The following is a 20,399-nucleotide window of genomic DNA, read 5'->3' as shown; positions in this document are numbered from 1 at the left end:
AATTGATATTGGTAGTTTCTTGGATTCTAGTCATTGTGATAGGTATGAAGTGCTGTCTCCTTGTTTTAATTTGTATTACCCTAATGACAAATTATAACCATTTTATCTCTTTTTGTATTTGCCATTTATGTATCTTTTGGTCAAGTGACTGTTAAAATCTCTATTCGTATTTTTATTTTTTAAGTTTATTTATTTTGATAGCTTGTGTGAGCAGGGGAGGGGCAGAGAGAGAGGGAGAGAATCCGAAGCAGGCCCTGCACTTTTAGCACAGAGCCGGACACGGGGCTCCGGCTCACACACCATGAGATCACACCCCTGAGCCGACATCAAGAGACAGATGCTTAACCTTAACCAACTGAGCCACCCAGGCACCCCTATTCATATTTTAATTGGGTTCTCTATTATTATTGTTATTATTATTATCAGGTTTAAATTTCTTTTCCCATATTTTGGATACAAGTCCTTTAGTCAGTAGTATTTTGCAAATACAGGCATACCTCAGAGATACTGCATATTTGGTTCTGTACCACTGCGATAAGGCAAGTCAGATCAGTTTTCTGGTTTCTCAGTGCATATGAAAATTATGTTATAGTATACTGTAGTCTACTGTGTGCAAATAATAGCATTATGTCTAAACGAATGTATGTAACATTAACTTAAAATACTGCATTGGTAGAAAATACTAACCATCATCTGAGCTTTCAGCAATTCATAATTGTGTTGTTGGAGTAGAGTCTTGCCTTGATGTTAATGACTGCTGACTGATCACATTGGTGGTTTCTGAAGTTTGGGGTGACTGTGGCAATTTCTTAAAAGAAGGCAACAATAAAGTTGGTTAATTGACTCTTTCATGAATGATATTTCTGTGGCATGCAATGCTGTTTGATAACGTATTTTTACTCAATGATAGAACTTTCGAAATTGCAGCAAGCCCTGTTGCTGCTTATCAACTAAGTTTATGTAATATTCTAAATCTTTCATTGTCATTTCAACAGTTTTCACAGCACCTGGAGTAAATTCCATCTCAAGAAATCATTTCTTTGTTTATCCATAAGACGCAGCTCCTGTTAAAGGTTTTATCATGAGATTGTAGCATTTCAGTTACATCTTGAGGTTCCACTTCTAGTTCTCGTTCTCTTGCTATTTCCACCACATCTACAGTTACTTCTTCCACTGAAGTCTTGAACCCTGCAAAGTAATCCATGACGGTTGGAACCAACTTCTTCCAAATTCCTGTTAATGTTGATATTTTGATCCCTCCCCATAAATCATAAATGTGTTTGTGACACCTAGAATAGTGAATCCTCCTCAGAAGGTTTTCAGTTTTGTTGTTGTTGTTGTTCAGATCCATCAGAGGAATCCCTGTCTATGGCAGCTATAGCCTTACAAAGTGTATTTTTTACATCATGAGACTTGAAAGTCGAAATGACTCTGATCCATGGACTGCTTTGAAAGTTCAGAGTATCTGTGAAGTACAATAAAGGAAGGTATGCCAGCATTTTCTGTTATTGTGTGGTTTGTGTTTTCATTTTTTTATCAGTATCCTTCTAAGCAGAAATTTTAAATTTTAATAAAGTCTAAATTATCATTTCTTCTCTGATAAATTCTGCTTTTGGTTTTTGTTTCATCTTAAACCTTATTGCCAAACCCAGGGTGCACAGATTCTGCATCTTTTTTTGTTTTAACTCTACTGCCTTGATAGTAAGCTTTAAGTGTTTTTTTTAAACACATTTTAAAAAAATGTTTATTTTTCAGAGAGAGAGAGCGCACGTGCGTATTAAGAGGGGGTGGGGCAGAGAGAGAGAGGCAGACAGAGAATCCGAAGCAGGCTCCAGGCTCCAAGCTTTCAGCCCAGAGCCCAAGATGGGGCTTGAACTCATGAACCATGAGATCATGACCTGAGCTGAAATTGGATGCTTAACCAACTTAGTCAGCCAGGCACCCCTAAGTAAGTCTTGAAATAGGATAGAGTCCTTCAGCTTTGTTCTTCAGTATTGTGTTGACTATTCAAAGTCTTGTTTTTCCTTTTACAACGTTTTTTATTTATTTTTGGGACAGAGAGAGACAGAGCATGAACGGGGGAGGGTCAGAGAGAGAGGGAGACACAGAATCGGAAACAGGCTCCAGGCTCCGAGCCATCAGCCCAGAGCCTGACGCGGGGCTCGAACTCACGGACTGCGAGATCGTGACCTGGCTGAAGTCGGACGCTTAACCGACTGCGCCACCCAGGCGCCCCTTGTTTTTCCTTTTAAACTGTAGAATCAGTTTGTTGGTGTTTGCAAAGGGGTTGAATCTGTAGATCATGGTGGGAAGAATTGACATCTTAACTATATTGTTTTCCAGTTCATGATCATGGAACATCTTTCTATTTGTTTAGGTCTTGATCTCTATTTCTTGTTTGCTGAATGTTTTATATGAATAGGTGTTGGGTTTGTAAAATGTATTTTCTATGGCAGTTAATATGATCATATATATATATATATGTATATATATATATATATATATATATATACACACACACACACACACATATTTATATTTATTTTCCTGTGGCCTATTGATGTAGTTGATAGCATTGCTTTTTCTATTTTTTTTTTTTTTTTCAATTTATTTTGAGAGAGAATGAGGGAGGGACTGAGAAAGAGGGAGAGAGAATCCCAAGCAGGCTCTGTGCTGTCAGCACACAGCCCAACATGGGGCTCCATCTCATGACCCACAAGATCATGACCTCAGCTGAAATCAAGTGTTGGATGTGTAACCGACTGAGCCACCCAGGTGCCCTGATAACATTGTTGTGTGTTAAACCCAACCTTGTGTTCCTGGAGTACATTCAACTTGATTATGATGCATAATTTCTTTAATCTGTGGCTGGATTTGGTTTGATAGTATTTTGTTGAGAATATTTGTACACACAAATGTTCATCTGTACCTTTTTGGGGGGATAGTTTTCTGTTTATTGTAAAATACACATAAAATTTACCATTTTAACCACATAATTGAGTGGCATTAAGTATATTCACAATGTTCTACAACTGCCTCTTCTATACCTTTCTAATGTCTTTGTCTAGTTTTGTTATCTGGGTAATACTGGTCTCGGTGTTCACTTCTCTCTCCCTGCCCCCCTCCCCCCGCCCAAAAGAGTTTGTGAAGGATTGATGTTACTTCTTTAAATGTATCATAGAATTCACCAGTGAAGTCATCTGGCTCTAGGCTTTTCTTAGTGGAAAACTTTTTAATTAATAACTCAATTACTTTACTTACTAAAGGTGTATTCAGATTTTCTAATTCTTCTTGAATCAGTTCTAATAGTTTGTCTTTCTAGGAATTTGTCCATTTCATCTAAGTTATTTAATCTGTTTGCATTTTCACAGTATTTCCTGTATTCAAATCTTGCATATCTGAAATAAATTCTAATTGGTTGTAGTGTATAATTCATGTTATACATTGTTGGCTTTAATTTGCTAATTTTCTGAAATGTTTTATTTATTTTTGAGAGAGAGCATGTGAGCCAGGGAGGGGCAGAGAGAGACGGGGACAGAGGATTCAAAGCAGGCTCCATGCTGACAGCCGCGAGCCCGATGTGAGGCTCGAACTCATGAACCATGAGATCGTGACCTGAGCCAAAGTCAGATGTTCAACTGACTGAGCCACCCAGGTGCCTTTCTAATATATTTTTTAGAGGATCTTGACATCTTTGTTTATGAGTGATATTTGTAGTTTCCTTATACTGTTTTTCGTTTTGGTACTGGGGTGATACTCGCTTCACAGAATGAGTTAGGAAAAGTCTGCTTTTATTTTCTAGAGATTGTGGAGAAATGGTATCACTTCTTTCTTAAATGCTATACTAGTAAAATTACCTGGACCTATTGCTTGAAGGTTACAAATTACTGACTCAATTTGTTGACTAGATACAGGCCTTTAAGGAGGAAAGAGGGGATATTATTATAGATGTGTATCAAAAAGAAAAAAAGATACTGTGAACAACTCTGTACACATGAATCTGAGAACTTAAATGAAATGAGCTAACTTCTTAAACTATCAAAGCTCACTAAGGTGAAATAGATAATTTGAAGAGCCTTATTCCTATTAAGGAAATTGAATTCATAATTTAAAATGTCATGGGAGCATCTGGGTGGCTCAGTTAAGTGTCCCAACTCTTGATTTCAGTCCTAGGTCATGAGATTGAGCTCCACATTGGGCTCTGCTGGGTGTGGAGTCTGCTTAGGATTCTCTCTCCCTCCTTCTCCCCACCCCTGCCATCCCCTTTACTAAAAAAAAAGAAGTCCTGAAAAATAAGTCTGCAGACTCTGATGGCTTTACTGGAGTTTTCTACCAAATGTTTAAAGAGGTAGTAACACCAATGCTCTATAATCATTTCTGGAATATAGGAGAGGAGACTGAACCTTCTAGATCTTTTTATGAAACTGGTACTACCCTGATGTCAAAGCCAGTCAAAAGTGGTACACACAAAAAAGAAAACTACAAGCTGATATCCTCATAAATATAGATTGCAAAAATTGTTAATGAAATATTAACAAATAGACAGGGCGCCTGGGTGGCTCAATTGGTTAAGCATCTGACTTTGGCTCAGGTCATGATCTCATAATGTATGGGTTTGAGCCCTGCATTGAGCTCTGCATGACAGCTCAGAGCCTGGTGTCTGCTTCAGATTCTGTGTCTCCCCCCCCCCCCCCCCCACTGGCCCTCCCCTGCTTGTGCTCGCTCACTCTCAAAAATAAATAAATATACTTAAAAAAATTTAAAAATATTAACAAATAGAATTGAATACACATACATCTTGACAAATAAAAAGAAAAAGAAATGGAATGAATTCAGGTGATGCAAGACTGATTCATGATTCAGAAACCAGTAAGTGTAATCTACCACATTAACAGGTGAAAGAAGAAAAATTATTTGTGATTACACCAATTGATGCAGAAAACTTAAAAAAAATTCTTTTGGTTATTTTTATGTGAAAAAGAAAGCTTTTGACAAGAATACATCACCCATTCATGATGAAACTCAGAAAACTAGAAATAGAGGGAAACTTCTTCAGCTTGAAGAAGAAGCTCCGAAGAGCCTGCTTCAGATTCTGTGTGTCTCTCTCTCTTTCTCTCTCTGCCCCTCCTTTACTAATGCTCTCTCTATCTCTCTAAAAAATATTAAAAAAAATTTTTTTAAATACAGGTTTTGTGAAAATTTTGAAACACTGATGAAAGAAATCTGATTTAAATAAATGGAAAAACTTCCTGTGTTCATAGATTGAAAGACAACATAATGAAGTCACAATTTATATTCAAATTCTAGCAAGATACTTTTCGTAGATGTATACAAGATTATTCTAAAATATATTTCAACAGTCAAAGTTAAGAATAGATAAAACAATTCTCATAATGATTAATAAGGGGAAGAAATCATTCCACCTGATTTTAAAACTTATTATGTAGCTCCATTAATCATGACAATGTAAGTGTCTGAAGGAAAGACACATAGATCAGTAAAGCAGAATGGAGGACTCAGAAATAGCCCTATACAAGTACAGCTGAGTGATTTTTGGTGAAGGTGTAAGATGATTAGTGTAAAATGTTGCTGGAGCAGTTGAGTACCCGTAGGTGAAAAAAATTAAAATAGATCATAGATTTAAATATAAAACATTAAAGCACCCAACTTTTAGAAGATAAAGGTTTTATTTTCAAGACCTATGGCATGATGAAATGTTCTTAGTCATGACACCAAATGCATGATTCATAAAATCTTGGTAAAGAGTACCACATGAAAATTAATTTTTTTTTCCTTTAATAAAAATGCTGTTAAATGGATGAAAAAGTGAGCTACAGACTGGAAGAACATATGTATAAACCATATTTGACCAATGACTCATAGAGAACATAAAAAGAGTTCTCAAAATTCAACATTCAGTGCTATTAGAAAATGAGCAAACAATATGAACAGACATTTCACAGAGTAGTACTATGAATGACAAACACATGAAAAAATGGGTAATTAACCTATCCTTTAAGAAAATGCAAATGAAAACTATTATGGGGCACGTGGGTGGCTCAGTCAGTTAAGTGTCTGACTTCACTTCAGGTCATGATCTCAGGCCCCACATCCGCCTCTGCTGACAGCTCAGAGCCTGGAGTCTGCTTCTGATTTTGTGTCTCCCTGTCTCTACCCCTCCCCTGCTCGTTTGTTGTCTCTCTTTGTCTCTCAAAAATAAATAAATATTAATAAATTAAAAAAAGAAAAGAAAACTATTAAGATATTACCACTTAATTTATTAGAGTATCTTAAAGGGAAAGTAGCCATAATATCAAATACTGACTAGGATGTGAAAAAAAAATGGTTATCTCCATACGTTGCTGGTGTGAATATTAAATGGTAAACCCACTTTAGAAAGTAGCTTTGCTGTTCTTAAAAATCTACACATAACAGTATTTTTAATACCTTTATTTTTTAAGGCCATTAAGTCATAACATTTTTATGGTCTTGATGGAAAAATGTGGCTTGTAAAAACATGAGTCGAGTACAATAGAAATTGCTTTTTATTTCTGTAAATCGGTAATAAGTTTAGAATAAAGGATTGGGGGCTGTCACAGGAAACATTATTAGGACTGTTACAGCCTTATTAAAGGAAAAAGTGGTTTGCAGAAAGACATACCTACAGAAAAATATTTTTTACAGATTCCTTAAAGCTTTTAAAGCTTTTGTTATCACCATGGCTGCATTTTAGGTTTGACTCTTAAGTTTATTGAAATCGTAAGCTGTAGTTTATAGTGGGTAGGTATAGGAGTAGCACTGAAAATGTAGGTATACTCTAAAGTTTCAGCTTAGGGGCGCCTGGTGGCTTATTTGGTTAAGCGACCCACTGTTGATTTAGGCTCAGGTCATGATCTCATGGTTCGTGAGATTAAGCCCCACGTTGGGTTCTGTGCTGACAGCACGGAACCGGCTTGGGGTTCGTTCTCTCTCTCTCTCTGTCTCTCTCTCTCTCTCTCTCTCGTGCTCTTTGTCTCTCAAAATAAATAAATAAACTTTAAAAACCGAATTTCAATGTTTTGGCTTAAATCACTAATATGATAGGTATGTTGTTTTCATGTCCTGACATTGTAATATGGTTTACTCTTTAGGACCTTTTCCTGAGTCTGGAGCAGCAAGTTCAGTACATATCAAAGGAACACTTGAGAAACCATTGTGGTTAAGACTTAAGTTTTGTTATATATCACTGATATATTTTGTAGCTATGTTTGAATTTTTCAAATAATGTCAGACACTTGATTATTTCCCATTTTTAGAGAAGGCAGCACAATTCTGGTGTCAGATTTGGGCTTGAGTTCCTGGCATACTACTTTCTAGCCTTTTGTAAATTCTTTTTATCTTTAAGCTTAACTTCATAGAGTTGTTGTGAGGAGTAAATGATATATAGTATGTCTAGTGGTTGAACAGTACAGTGCTTTGTTATATGATAAGCACTCAAAAATTGTCAGTCTTTTATAACTGGCCAGAAGAAGCCTTTCAAACTCAACAGCATACAGATGTAGTCCTATATACTGTTACTCTGGAGATGTTTGTTAATGAGTGGTCTGGAAATACATCCAGTCACAAGCTATTCTGATGAAATGAATATAGTTCAGGTAAGAGATGGCAAATTTTTGGAGGTGAGGTGACAAGCTTCAATCATTAACCATCTTCCCATCTCACCCTGTTTTTATAAGCTGCTGTGGTGTGACATAGTGGCAGAGATGCCTTTGGAGAGTGCTGGTTGAGCTTGGCTAGGCTTTGGTTTCTGTTACTTAATGAGACCTAAGGATGGTTCTTGATTCTTTCCCTTCTATATACAATACATCCAGTTGGTCACTTAAGTGCTACTGATTGATCCCCTTAATATTCATCTTCTGTAATCTTGCTTGCAACTACTACAAGTCAGGTGTTTATCATTTCTCATTATAATTAACTATAAAAGCTCCTACCAACTGGTTTTCCTGCTTCCTAACTAGTTGGGATTCTGCCCTGCTACTCATACCAAAGGTAGCTTTCTAAAATGCAAATTTGACTATGTAAGCAGAGTTAAGAGCTCTGACAGTAGAATCAGAACTTCTGGGTTCAAATTCCATCTCTTCCTTGTGTGATCCTAAGTTAAATTCTCTGTACCTTGGTTTCTACATTTATTAAGAAGAATATTTCACATCGAACCCACAGTCACCTGGAAAGATGGCTAAAGATACACTGCTAAACTCCTAGCCCATTACTGGGTCCCTTGATCTTGGGTTGGATCACGAAATCCATAACTTATGAAAAACATCTCAGTTGGTTCAGATACCCCTTTATGAGTCTTCCTAAGATACCATGCACTTTGTCTTTAGGTTTTTGTACTCCTTGTGTCTGATGGGCACACCTACTTTGTCCAGCTAACTCTTGTTCCTCCTTCAGTACTTGGTTCCAGGTCTGTCCTCAACCGGGAAGGGTCTGACTTTCTGATTGTGGATTTCGTGCTTTAGGAAGTCCTCTCTAGTGCTCAGTGTTCTATAATCTTCCTCAAATACACTGTCTAAAATATAGGAAAAAGGTAATATATTTGTTGTAGACAACTATTATAAAAGCATAAATTTCTTCACTGCTTGGCATTTGGCATTTTGCAAATTTTTGGCTTACTGATTTGCTGTCTCTTCTAAGATCCTTGGGAATAAATTTTATATCTTCAGTGTCTTGTAAATCTTAAAATTGTATTAAAATTATTAATCTTAAAATCTAAAAGTTATTCTTTTGGGAAATTTTCTTTACTGAAATGAAACATCTTTATAACAAGGTGTGCAGAGTGGGGGTCATGATGCATCAAGTCTTTGTTTTCTTATTGTATCATTTATTTGGATTCATCCACCTTTCATATTTGTACATCTTGGACCTCCTGGATTTTCTGTAGTTTTTAACCGGAACTTAGTTTGATTTATTCCAGTATTTGTAGGTGAGGACATTGTGGGATAGAACCAGAAATGAAATCAAGAATGTAAAACATTGTGAGATTTGGTTCTGGGGTTTTAGATGTTTTTGTGTTTTATTTAGTGAATCATTTCTAATTCATTTAGATTTGGATGTGTGGTTGTCTTGCTCAAGGCGTTCAAACTTTGTGCATCTTAGTTTTCCTGTTGGTAAAGTGGGAGACTAGATGGTCTCTAAAGTTTCTTCCAGCTCTAAAATTTTTGCTGTTCCAAGTAAAAATTGAATAGGTGTTCAAATATTTAGCTGTTGCTATTACAAATAAAGTAATAAGACTCATTTTATCTTTTAAGCTCTCTCCATTTTATAAATAATTCCTTTAGGCACACATAAACTTTGTTATCAGCAAAAGTTAATTTCTTTCTCCTGTTTACCTAGATTTTCCTGGACCTCCTGATTATAGTTCTTTCTGATTTGAGTGTGTTATCGAAATAGATGCAGGAGGCTGATAAGTAGATACAACTCAAGTGTTGTCATGAAAGAACTTGCCAAATGATTTTTCTCACTGGGCTGCTAATGAGAAAAGTCAAAATGATATATTTCTCTGTTAATGTGGTAGATTATTTTGCCCTTGAGTAACATTTAGGTCTTCTTTGTTTTCATTTAAGTGCCAAGGATGACATTGATCTTGATGCCTTGGCTGCAGAAATAGAAGGAGCTGGTGCTGCCAAGGAACAGGAACCTCAAAAGTCAAAGGGGAAAAAGAAAAAGGAGAAAAAAAGGCAAGACTTTGAGTAAGTATATTTTAAATATATTTGATTTTTATTAGCTTTGGTATTAGATTCACTTATTAAATTAATTTGGTGCCTCAAAATATATTTTAATCCTTTCTAGTGAAGATGATATCCTGAAAGAACTGGAAGAATTGTCTTGGGAAGCTCAAGGCATCAAAGCTGACAGAGAAAGTGCTGCAGTAAAGGTGAAAGACCCTTGTTACCTATTCTGCATCCTAGTGCCAGTTTTAGGGAGCTGCCTTTTAGAAGCTTTCGAGCAGTGTGAATATGTTAATTAAAAGTTTCTATAGATTCTGCTGCCAAAGGGGGAAAACAATTTTTAAGAAAGAAATATGTTGTAAAACCCAACACAGATACAAAGACATTTTATTTGGGATTTCAGAGGTATTTTGTGATATGTTGCTCGTTCACAATTGGTACATTTGGAGATAAAATGTTCCTGTCTCTATCTCCAGTGTTCTTTGATCTTCTTTTTCATTCTTTGAATTTGGATAACCTAAAGTAATTGGAAAGTGATAGACATATTTTTTTTCATTCAGCTTCCTTGTAGGTTTTGTATACCATTTGAAGAAGGTAGTAAATGTGGACTGATGATTAGTACTTGTTTCAGAGCACCTGGATTCTGAAATTTACAGTGAATGCGAAATGTGCCTGAGGTCTAGGCTAGCTTCTGGTACTTGATTGAGTTTTATATTCTTGAAAAAAATGACCTTATTTTGAAGTTATTTGGAGAATTTTTTCTATGCATACTTAATAAAGTACATGATTGAGGAGTCTCAGTTATTTTAAAACATAAAATATAACTGTTAATATTTTTAACAATGGAATTGTTTTAGCCAACAGAAAATAATGAAGAAGAATCCACTTCAAAACAAGATAAAAAAAAGAAAGGACAGAAAGGCAAAAAACAAAGTTTTGATGATAATGATAGTGAAGAATGGGAAGATAAAGATTCAAAATCGAAAAAATCTGCAAAGCCAAAAGTGGAAATGTACTCTGGGAGCGATGATGATAATGATGATTTTAATAAACTTTCTAAAAAAGCTAAAGGGAAAGCTCAGAAATCAAGTAAAAAAGGGGATGGCTCAGAAGATGATGAGGATAACAGTAAAAGAATTAAAGAGCGTTCCAGAGTAAATTCTTCGGGTGAAAGTGGTGATGAATCAGATGAATTTTTGCAGTCTAGAAAAGGACAGAAAAAAAATCAAAAAAATAAGCCAGGTCCTAATGTGGAGAGTGGGAATGAAGATGACGACTCTTCCTTCAGAATTAAGACAGTGGCCCAAAAGAAGGCGGAAAAGAAAGAACGGGAAAGAAAAAAGCGAGATGAAGAAAAAGCAAAACTGCGGAAGCTGAAAGAAAAAGAAGAGCTAGAGACTGGGAAAAAGGATCAGAGTAAACAATCTCAAAAGAAATCTGAAGAAGAAACTATAAAATCCAAAGTGACCCTTGAAGCAGTCCCTACTTCTGAAGAGAAAGGAGAGACTCCCACGGCTGCTGAAGGTTGGTAATATTATTAAGGAAAGGGCTGTAGGCTTGGACTCACAGTCTGAGTTTCACCCCAAGGTCATTTTTTTTTTTAAGTTTATGTATTCTGAGAGAGAGTGTGTGCTCACATGTGTGCAAGCAGGGGTGAAGTGGAGGGGAGAGAGAATCCCAAGCAGGCTCTGTGCTGTAAACGTGGAGCCCACTGCCAGGGCTTGATCTCGCGACTTGTGAGATCATGACCTGAGCCGAATGAAAATCAAGAGTTGGACACTTAACCGACTGAGCCACCCAGGTGGCCCCAGAAATTTTGTTTTTTGTCCTTGGTTGTAAAGGGACTTAAGTTGTAAGAAGAAGCGTTAAAACAATTTTTTTTAATGTTTATTTATTTTGAGAGAGACAGAGAGAGAGACAAACAGCGTAAGCATGGGAGGGGCAGAGAAGGAGGGAGACACAGAAACTGAAGCAGGCTCCAGGCTCTGAGCTGTCAGCACAGAGCCCCATGCCAGGCTTAAACCCATGAACTGTGAGATCATGACCTGAGCCGAAGTCAGTTACTTAACCGACTGAACCACCCAGGTGGGAAGAAGCCTTTTAAAAATTATATCTAGGGATGCTTGCGTGGCTCATTGGGTTAAGCATCCAACTCTTGATCTCAGGGTCATGAGTTCAAGCCCTATATTGGACTCCAAGCTGGGCATGAAGCTTACTTTAATTAATTAAGTAAGTAAGTACTTTTGATTTTCATTGTTAAACATTTATATATATATATAGTATAAAATGTCTAAAATGGTTTGTGTACAGACTAGGATTTTTATAGAATTTCACTGTGAAAACAGTTTCAGTGCTGACAAATACTGGAAGGTCTAAAGTGATATATTCCTTTTGATGTCTCAGTATCAGATAATGAATTCTTTTCCTGTTTTTAAAAGCCCAATTTAATCTATGAAATACAAAAGCAAAAACATGCTACAATTAATTAACATCTTTCAAGCAACTGTGAGCCAAGTTTTGTTTTCTTTTTTGGTAGAACCAATTAATGAAAAGTAAGCTTTCTAGCTAGAATTCTTCTTTTTCAGAAGAATAAAGATCAAATGATTCATACAGCTTGTTCAAAAAAATTTTCTTTTAATGTTTATTTATTTTTGAGAGAAAGAGAGAGTGCAAGTAGGGGAGGGGCGGAGAGAGAGGGAGACAGAGAATCTGAAGCAGGCCCCAGGCTCTGAGCTGTCAGCACAGAGCCTGACGCAGGGCTTGAAGTCACAAACTGCGAGATCATGACCTGAGCTGAAGTCGGACGCTTGGCCGACTGAGCCACCCAGGTGCCCCTCATACAGCTTTTTTTAAGACTAGAAAACTTTTAATGGAAAAATTGACATATCTTTTTAAACCAAATTTGTATTATCTGGACATCTTTGAAGAGTAATACCACAAAAGTAGCTTCATAAACTTTAATTCTTTAGCATAATGCTGTAGAGTTCTCGGAAGATAGTTATCTATATTTTTATATTTTATCTTTTTTTTAAATGTTTTTATTAATTTATTTTTGAGACAGAGACAGAGCATGAGCAGGGGAGGGACAGAGAGAGAGGGAGACACAGAATCTGAAGCAGGCTCCAGGCTCTGAGCTGACAGCACAGAGCCCGATGCAGGGCTCGAATTCACGGAGTGTGAGATCATGACCTGAGCTGAAGTCGGATGCTCAACCGACTGAGCCACCCAGGTGCCCCTATATTTTATCTTTCTAATATCCCCTTAAGGTAGGCATCATTCCTATCCTCCTCTTCTTTATTTTTTTTTTTTTTCTTTTTGTTTTTTTATTTTTTAATATATGAAATTTACTGTCAAATTGGTTTCCATACAACACCCAGTGCTCATCCCAAAAGGTGCCCTCCTCAATACCCATCACCCACCCTGCCCTCCCTCCCACCCCCCATCAACCCTCAGTTTGTTCTCAGTTTTTAACAGTCTCTGATGCTTTGGCTCTCTCCCACTCTAACCTCTTTTTTTTTTTTTTTTTTTTTTTCCTTCCCCTCCCCCATGGGTTTCTGTTATGTTCTTCAGGATCCACATAAGAGTGAAACCATATGGTATCTGTCTTTCTCTGTATGGCTTATTTCACTTAGCATCACACTCTCCAGTTCCATCCATGTTGCTACAAAAGGCCATATTTCATTTTTTCTCATTGCCACGTAGTATTCCATTGTGTATATAAACCACAATTTCTTTATCCATTCATCAGTTGATGGACATTTAGGCTCTTTCCATAATTTGGCTATTGTTGAGAGTGCCGCTATAAACATTGGGGTACAGGTGCCCCTATGCATCAGTACTCCTGTATCCCTTGGATAAATTCCTAGCAGTGCTATTGCTGGGTCATAGGGTAGGTCTATTTTTAATTTTCTGAGGAACCTCCACACTGCTTTCCAGAGCGGCTGCACCAATTTGCATTCCCACCAACAGTGCAAGAGGGTTCCTGTTTCTCCACATCCTCTCCAGCATCTATAGTCTCCTGATTTCTTCATTTTGGCCACTCTGACTGGCGTGAGGTGGTATCTGAGTGTGGTTTTGATTTGTATTTCCCTGATAAGGAGCGACGTTGAACATCTTTTCATGTGCCTGTTGGCCATCCGGATGTCTTCTTTAGAGAAGTGTCTATTCATGTTTTCTGTCCATTTCTTCACTGGGTTATTTGTTTTTCGGGTGTGGAGTTTGATGAGCTCTTTATAGATTTTGGATACTAGCCCTTTGTCCGATGTGTCATTTGCAAATATCTTTTCCCATTCCGTTGGTTGCCTTTTAGTTTTGTTGGTTGTTTCCTTTGCTGTGCAGAAGCTTTTTATCTTCATAAGGTCCCAGTAATTCACTTTTGCTTTTAATTCCCTTGCCTTTGGGGATGTGCCGAGTAAGAGATTGCTACGGCTGAGGTCAGAGAGGTCTTTTCCTGCTTTCTCCTCTAAGGTTTTGATGGTTTCCTGTCTCACATTCAGGTCCTTTATCCATTTTGAGTTTATTTTTGTGAATGGTGTGAGAAAGTGGTCTAGTTTCAACCTTCTGCATGTTGCTGTCCAGTTCTCCCAGCACCATTTGTTAAAGAGACTGTCTTTTTTCCATTGGATGTTCTTTCCTGCTTTGTCAAAGATGAGTTGGCCATACGTTTGTGGGTCTAGTTCTGGGGTTTCTATTCTATTCCATTGGTCTATGTGTCTGTTTTTATGCCAATACCATGCTGTCTTGATGATGACAGCTTTGTAGTAGAGGCTAAAGTCTGGGATTGTGATGCCTCCTGCTTTGGTCTTCTTCTTCAAAATTACTTTGGCTATTCGGGGCCTTTTGTGGTTCCATATGAATTTTAGGATTGCTTGTTCTAGTTTCGAGAAGAATGCTGGTGCAATTTTGATTGGGATTGCATTGAATGTGTAGATAGCTTTGGGTAGTATTGACATTTTGACAATATTTATTCTTCCAATCCATGAGCAGGGAATGTCTTTCCATTTCTTTATATCTTCTTCAATTACCTGCATAAGCTTTCTATAGTTTTCAGCATACAGATCTTTTACATCTTTGGTTAGATTTATTCCTAGGTATTTTATGCTTCTTGGTGCAATTGTGAATGGGATCAGTTTCTTCATTTGTCTTTCTGTTGCTTCATTGTTAGTGTATAAGAATGCAACTGATTTCTGCACATTGATTTTGTATCCTGCAACTTTGCTGAATTCATGTATCAGTTCTAGCAGACTTTTGGTGGAGTCTATCAGATTTTCCATGTATAATATCATGTCATCTGCAAAAAGCGAAAGCTTGACTTCATCTTTGCCAATTTTGATGCCTTTGATTTCCTTTTGTTGTCTGATTGCTGATGCTAGAACTTCCAGCACTATATTAAACAGCAGCGGTGACAGTGGGCATCCCTGTCGTGTTCCTGATCTCAGGGAAAAAGCTCTCAGTTTTTCCCCGTTGAGGATGATGTTAGCTGTGGGCTTTTCATAAATGGCCTTTATGATCTTTAAGTATGTTCCTTCTATCCCGACTTTCTCAAGGGTTTTTATTAAGAAAGGGTGCTGGATTTTGTCAAAGGCCTTTTCTGCATCGATTGACAGGATCATATGGTTCTTCTCTTTTTTTTTGTTAATGTGATGTATCACGTTGATCGATTTGCGAATGTTGAACCAGCCCTGCATCCCAGGAATGAATCCCACTTGATCATGGTGAATAATTCTTTTTATATGCTGTTGAATTCGATTTGCTAGTATCTTATTAAGAATTTTTGCATCCATATTCATCAGGGATATTGGCCTGTAGTTCTCTTTTTTTACTGGGTCTCTGTCTGGTTTAGGAATCAAAGTAATACTGGCTTCATAGAATGAGTCTGGAAGTTTTCCTTCCCTTTCTATTTCTTGGAATAGCTTGAGAAGGATAGGTATTATCTCTGCTTTAAATGTCTGGTAGAACTCCCCTGGGAAGCCATCTGGTCCTGGACTCTTATTTGTTGGGAGATTTTTGATAACCGATTCAATTTCTTCGCTGGTTATGGGTCTGTTCAAGCTTTCTATTTCCTCCTGATTGAGTTTTGGAAGAGTGTGGGTGTTTAGAAATTTGTCCATTTCTTCCAGGTTGTCCAATTTGCTGGCATATAATTTTTCATAGTATTCCCTGATAATTGTTTGTATCTCTGAGGGATTGGTTGTAATCATTCCATTTTCATTCATGATTTTATCTATTTGGGTCATCTCCCTTTTCTTTTTGAGAAGCCTGGCTAGAGGTTTGTCAATTTTGTTTATTTTTTCAAAAAACCATCTCTTGGTTTCGTTGATCTGCTCTACAGTTTTTTTAGATTCTATATTGTTTATTTCTGCTCTGATCTTTATTATTTCTCTTCTTCTGCTGGGTTTAGGCTGCCTTTGTTGTTCTGCTTCTATTTCCTTTAGGTGTGCTGTTAGATTTTGTATTTGGGATTTTTCTTGTTTCTTGAGATAGGCCTGGATTGCAATGTATTTTCCTCTCAGGACTGCCTTCGCTGCATCCCAAAGCGTTTGGATTGTTGTATTTTCATTTTCGTTTGTTTCCATATATATTTTAATTTCTTCTCTAATTGCCTGGTTGACCCACTCATTCGTTAGTAGGGTGTTCTTTAACCTCCATGCTTTTGGAGGTTTTCCAGACTTTTTCCTGTGGTTGATTTCAAGCTTCATAGCATTGTGGTCTGAAAGTATGCATGGTATAATTTCAATTCTTGTAAACTTATGAAGGGCTGTTTTGTGACCCAGTATATGATCTATCTTGGAGAATGTTCCATGTGCACTCGAGAAGAAAGTATATTCTGTTGCTTTGGGATGCAGAGTTCTAAATATATCTGTCAAGTCCATCTGATCCAAAGTATCATTCAGGGCCCTTGTTTCTTTATTGACTGTGTGTCTAGATGATCTATCCATTTCTGTAAGTGGGGTGTTAAAGTCCCCTGCAATGACCACATTCTTATCAATAAGGTTGCTTATGTTTATGAGTAATTGTTTCATATATCTGGGGGCTCGGGTATTTGGTGCATAGACATTTATAATAGTTAGCTCTTCCTGGTGGATAGACCCTGTGATTATTATATAATGCCCTTCTTCATCTCTTGTTACAGCCTTTAATTTAAAGTCTAGTTTGTCTGATATAAGTATGGCTACTCCAGCTTTCTTTTGGCTTCCAGGAGCATGATAAATAGTTCTCCATCCCCTCACTCTCAATCTAAAGGTGTCCTCAGATCTAAAATGAGTCTCTTGTAGACAGCAAATAGATGGGTCTTGTTTTTTTATCCATTCTGATACCCTATGTCTTTTAGTTGGCGCATTTAATCCATTTACATTCAGTGTTATTATAGAAAGATATGGGTTTAGAGTCATTGTGATGTCTGTATGTTTTATGCTTGTAGTGATGTCTCTGGTACTTTGTCTCACAGGATCCCCCTTAGGATCTCTTGTAGGGCTGGTTTCGTGGTGACAAATTGCTTCAGTTTTTGTTTGTTTGGGAAGACCTTTATCTCTCCTTCTATTCTAAATGACAGACTTGCTGGATAAAGGATTCTCGGCTGCATATTTTTTCTGTTTAGCACACTGTAGATATCGTGCCAAGCCTTTCTGGCCTGCCAAGTTTCAAAGGAGAGATCAGTCACGAGTCTTATAGGTCTCCCTTTATATGTGAGGGCACGTTTATCCCTTGCTGCTTTCAGAATTTTCTCTTTATCCTTGTATTTTTCCAGTTTCACTATGATATGTCGTGCAGAAGATCGATTCAAGTTACGTCTGAAGGGAGTTCTCTGTGCCTCTTGGATTTCAATGCCTTTTTCCTTCCCCAGTTCAGGGAAGTTCTCAGCTATAATTTGTTCAAGTACCCCTTCAGCACCTTTCCCTCTCTCTTCCTCCTCTGGGATACCAATTATGCGTATATTATTTTTTTTTAGTGTATCACTTAGTTCTCTAATTTTCCCCTCATACTCCTGGATTTTTTTATCTCTCTTTCTTTCAGCTTCCTCTTTCTCCATAACTTTATCTTCTAGTTCACCTATTCTCTCCTCTGCCTCTTCAAGCCGAGCCATCGTGGTTTCCATTTTGTTTTGCATTTCGTTTAAAGCGTTTTTCAGCTCCTCGTGACTGTTCCTTAGTCCCTCGATCTTTGTGGCAAGAGATTCTCTGCTGTCCTGTATACTGTTTTCAAGCCCAGCGATTAATTTTATGACTATTATTCTAAATTCACTTTCTGTTATATTATTTAAATCCTTTTTGATCAGTTCATTAGCTGTTGTTATTTCCTGGAGATTCTTCTGAGGGGAATTCTTCCGTTTGGTCATTTTGGAGAGTCCCTGGCGTGGTGAGGACCTGCAGGGCACTTCCCCTGTGCTGTGGTGTATAACTGGAGTTAGTGGGCGGGGCCGCAGTCCCACCCGATGTCTGCCCCCAGCCCACTGCTGGGGCCACAGTCAGACTGGTGTGTGCCTTCTCTTCCCCTCTCCTAGGGGCGGGATTCACTGTGGGGTGGCGTGTCCCGTCTGGGCTACTTGCACACTGCCAGGCTTGTGTTGCTGGGGATCTGGCGTATTAGCTGGGGTGGGTAGGCAAGGTGCACGGGGGCTGGAGGGGCAGGCTTAGCTCGCTTCTCCTTAGGTGATCCACTTCAGGAGGGGCCCTGTGGCAGCGGGAGGGAGTCAGATCCGCTGCCGGAGGTTTGGCTCCGCAGAAGCACAGAGTTGGGTGTTTGCACGGAGCGAGCAAGTTCCCTGGCAGGAACTGGTTCCCTTTGGGATTTTGGCTGGGGGATGGGTGGGGGAGATGGCGCTGGCGCCTTTGTTCCCCGCCAAGCTGAGCTCTGCCGTCCGGGGGCTCAGCAGCTCTCCCTCCCTTTGTCCTCCAGCCTTCCCGCTTTCCGAGCAGAGCTGTTAACTTATGACCTCCCAGACGCTAAGTCGCGCTTGCTGTCGGAACACAGTCTGTCCGGCCCCTCCGCTTTTGCCAGCCAGACTCGGGGGCTCTGCTTGGCCGGCGAGCCGCCCCTCCGCCCCGGCTCCCTCTCGCCAGTCCGTGGAGCGCGCACCGCCTCGCCGCCCTTCCTACCCTCTTCCGTGGGCCTCTAGTCTGCGCTTGACTCCGGAGACTCCCTTCTGCTAATCCTCTGGCGGTTTTCTGGGTTCTTTAGGCAGGTGTAGGTGGAATCTAAGTGATCGGCAGGACGCGCTGTGAGCCCAGCGTCCTCCTACGCCGCCATCTTCCGGAACCCTCTATCCTCCTCTTCTTTAAAAAAAAAATTGTTTTAATGTTTTTATTTTATTTTTGAGAGAGAGTGTGAACGGCGTTGGGGCAGAGAGACAGGGAGACACAATTTGAAGCAGGCCCCAGGCTCTGAGCTGTTGGCACAGAGCCTGATGTGGGTCTGAACTCACGACTGTGAGATCATGACCTGAGCTGAAGTCAGACACTTAACCAGCTGAGCCACCCAGGCGCCCCCATCCTCTTTTAGAAGTAAAACTATCTACTAAATTTCAGCAGGAATTAAGATACCATGGATTAAGTGATACATTAGATACAGTATATCTTCTTCCTGCTGACTGAATCCTCCTGTCTTATTGGGTATCCCAGGACAATTTAGAGCAATGCTAGCATTGAAGCCAACTCCGTTTTTTGGAGCTGTTCTGTACCTCTCGAGAAACCTTACCCTGCTGCTGGCATCAACCTCAGCCCAATATGGTCTTTGAATTCTGGGGGCTGCTTATCACTGTGTTAGGAAACCACTTTTTATTTTTTTTTAATTTTTTTTTTTTTAATGTTTATATTTTTGAGACAGAGAGAGACAGAGCATGAATGGGGGAGGGTCAGAGAGAGGGAGACACAGAATCTGAAACGGGCTCCAGGCTCTGAGCTGTCAGCACAGAGCCCGACGCGGGGCTCAAACCCACGGACCGCGAGATCATGACCTGAGCCGAAGTCAGCCGCTTAACCGACTGAACCACCCAGGCGCCCCAGGAAACCACTTTTTAAAAAACACTTTGCCTCTGTTTTTTTTGGTAGATGATAATGAAGGAGACAAAAAGAAAAAAGATAAGAAGAAAAAGAAAGGAGAAAAGGAAGAGAAAGAGAAGGAGAAGAAAAAAGGACCTAGCAAAGCCACAGTTAAAGCTATGCAAGAAGCTCTGGCTAAGCTTAAAGAAGAAGAAGAACGACAAAAGAGAGAAGAGGAGGAACGCATAAAACGGCTTGAAGAGTTAGAAGCTAAACGTAAAGAAGAGGTATGTTTTCATGAAGTTGTGTTTAAAGTCTCTGCTCTGTAAGATATCTTTAATCTTCTTATTCTAAAAATGTCATAGTTGTATAGTAATTCAATTACATTATTATTCAGATGTAAACAATAAGATGAAGCAATATAGAAAACTCTACCTTTATTCACTCAGGTGCAGAGGTTGGTTATATATCCACTCCAATACTTGGTCTACTCTCATATGATGTTAATTAATAGTTATTATGTACACTGTTGAAGTATTTTCATTTGTGGCATCTGGGTATTTCAGTCAGTTAAGCATCCAACTCTTGATTTCAGCCCAGGTCACGATCTTACAGTTGGTGGGTTCGAGCCCTGCATTGGGATTCTCTCTCTTCCTCTCTCTCTGCACCTCCTTTGCTTGTGTTGTCTCAAACATAATTAAGTAAACATCTAAAA

At 38.7% G+C, this 20,399-nt stretch overlaps 1 protein-coding gene across 1 annotated transcript in view; it reads left to right on the top strand.

Moving 5' to 3' along the window:
- The window catches only part of EIF5B (eukaryotic translation initiation factor 5B), a 95,953-nt gene that overhangs the window by 23,108 nt on the left and 52,446 nt on the right, over positions 1–20,399 (top strand). Inside the window, exons 2-5 of the mRNA XM_042932012.1 lie at positions 9,603–9,728; positions 9,829–9,913; positions 10,565–11,231; positions 19,754–19,971. Coding sequence (XP_042787946.1) covers positions 9,603–9,728; positions 9,829–9,913; positions 10,565–11,231; positions 19,754–19,971 — 1,096 coding nt within the window. The remainder of the gene's footprint in view (positions 1–9,602; positions 9,729–9,828; positions 9,914–10,564; positions 11,232–19,753; positions 19,972–20,399) is intronic.

This window comes from Panthera leo, chromosome A3 (genome assembly GCF_018350215.1).
Source record: "Panthera leo isolate Ple1 chromosome A3, P.leo_Ple1_pat1.1, whole genome shotgun sequence".
In the NCBI taxonomy this organism is placed as follows: Eukaryota; Metazoa; Chordata; class Mammalia; order Carnivora; family Felidae; genus Panthera; species Panthera leo.
The sequence above is the reverse complement of the archived record's forward strand: the minus strand, read 5'-3'. Positions and strand labels throughout refer to the sequence as shown.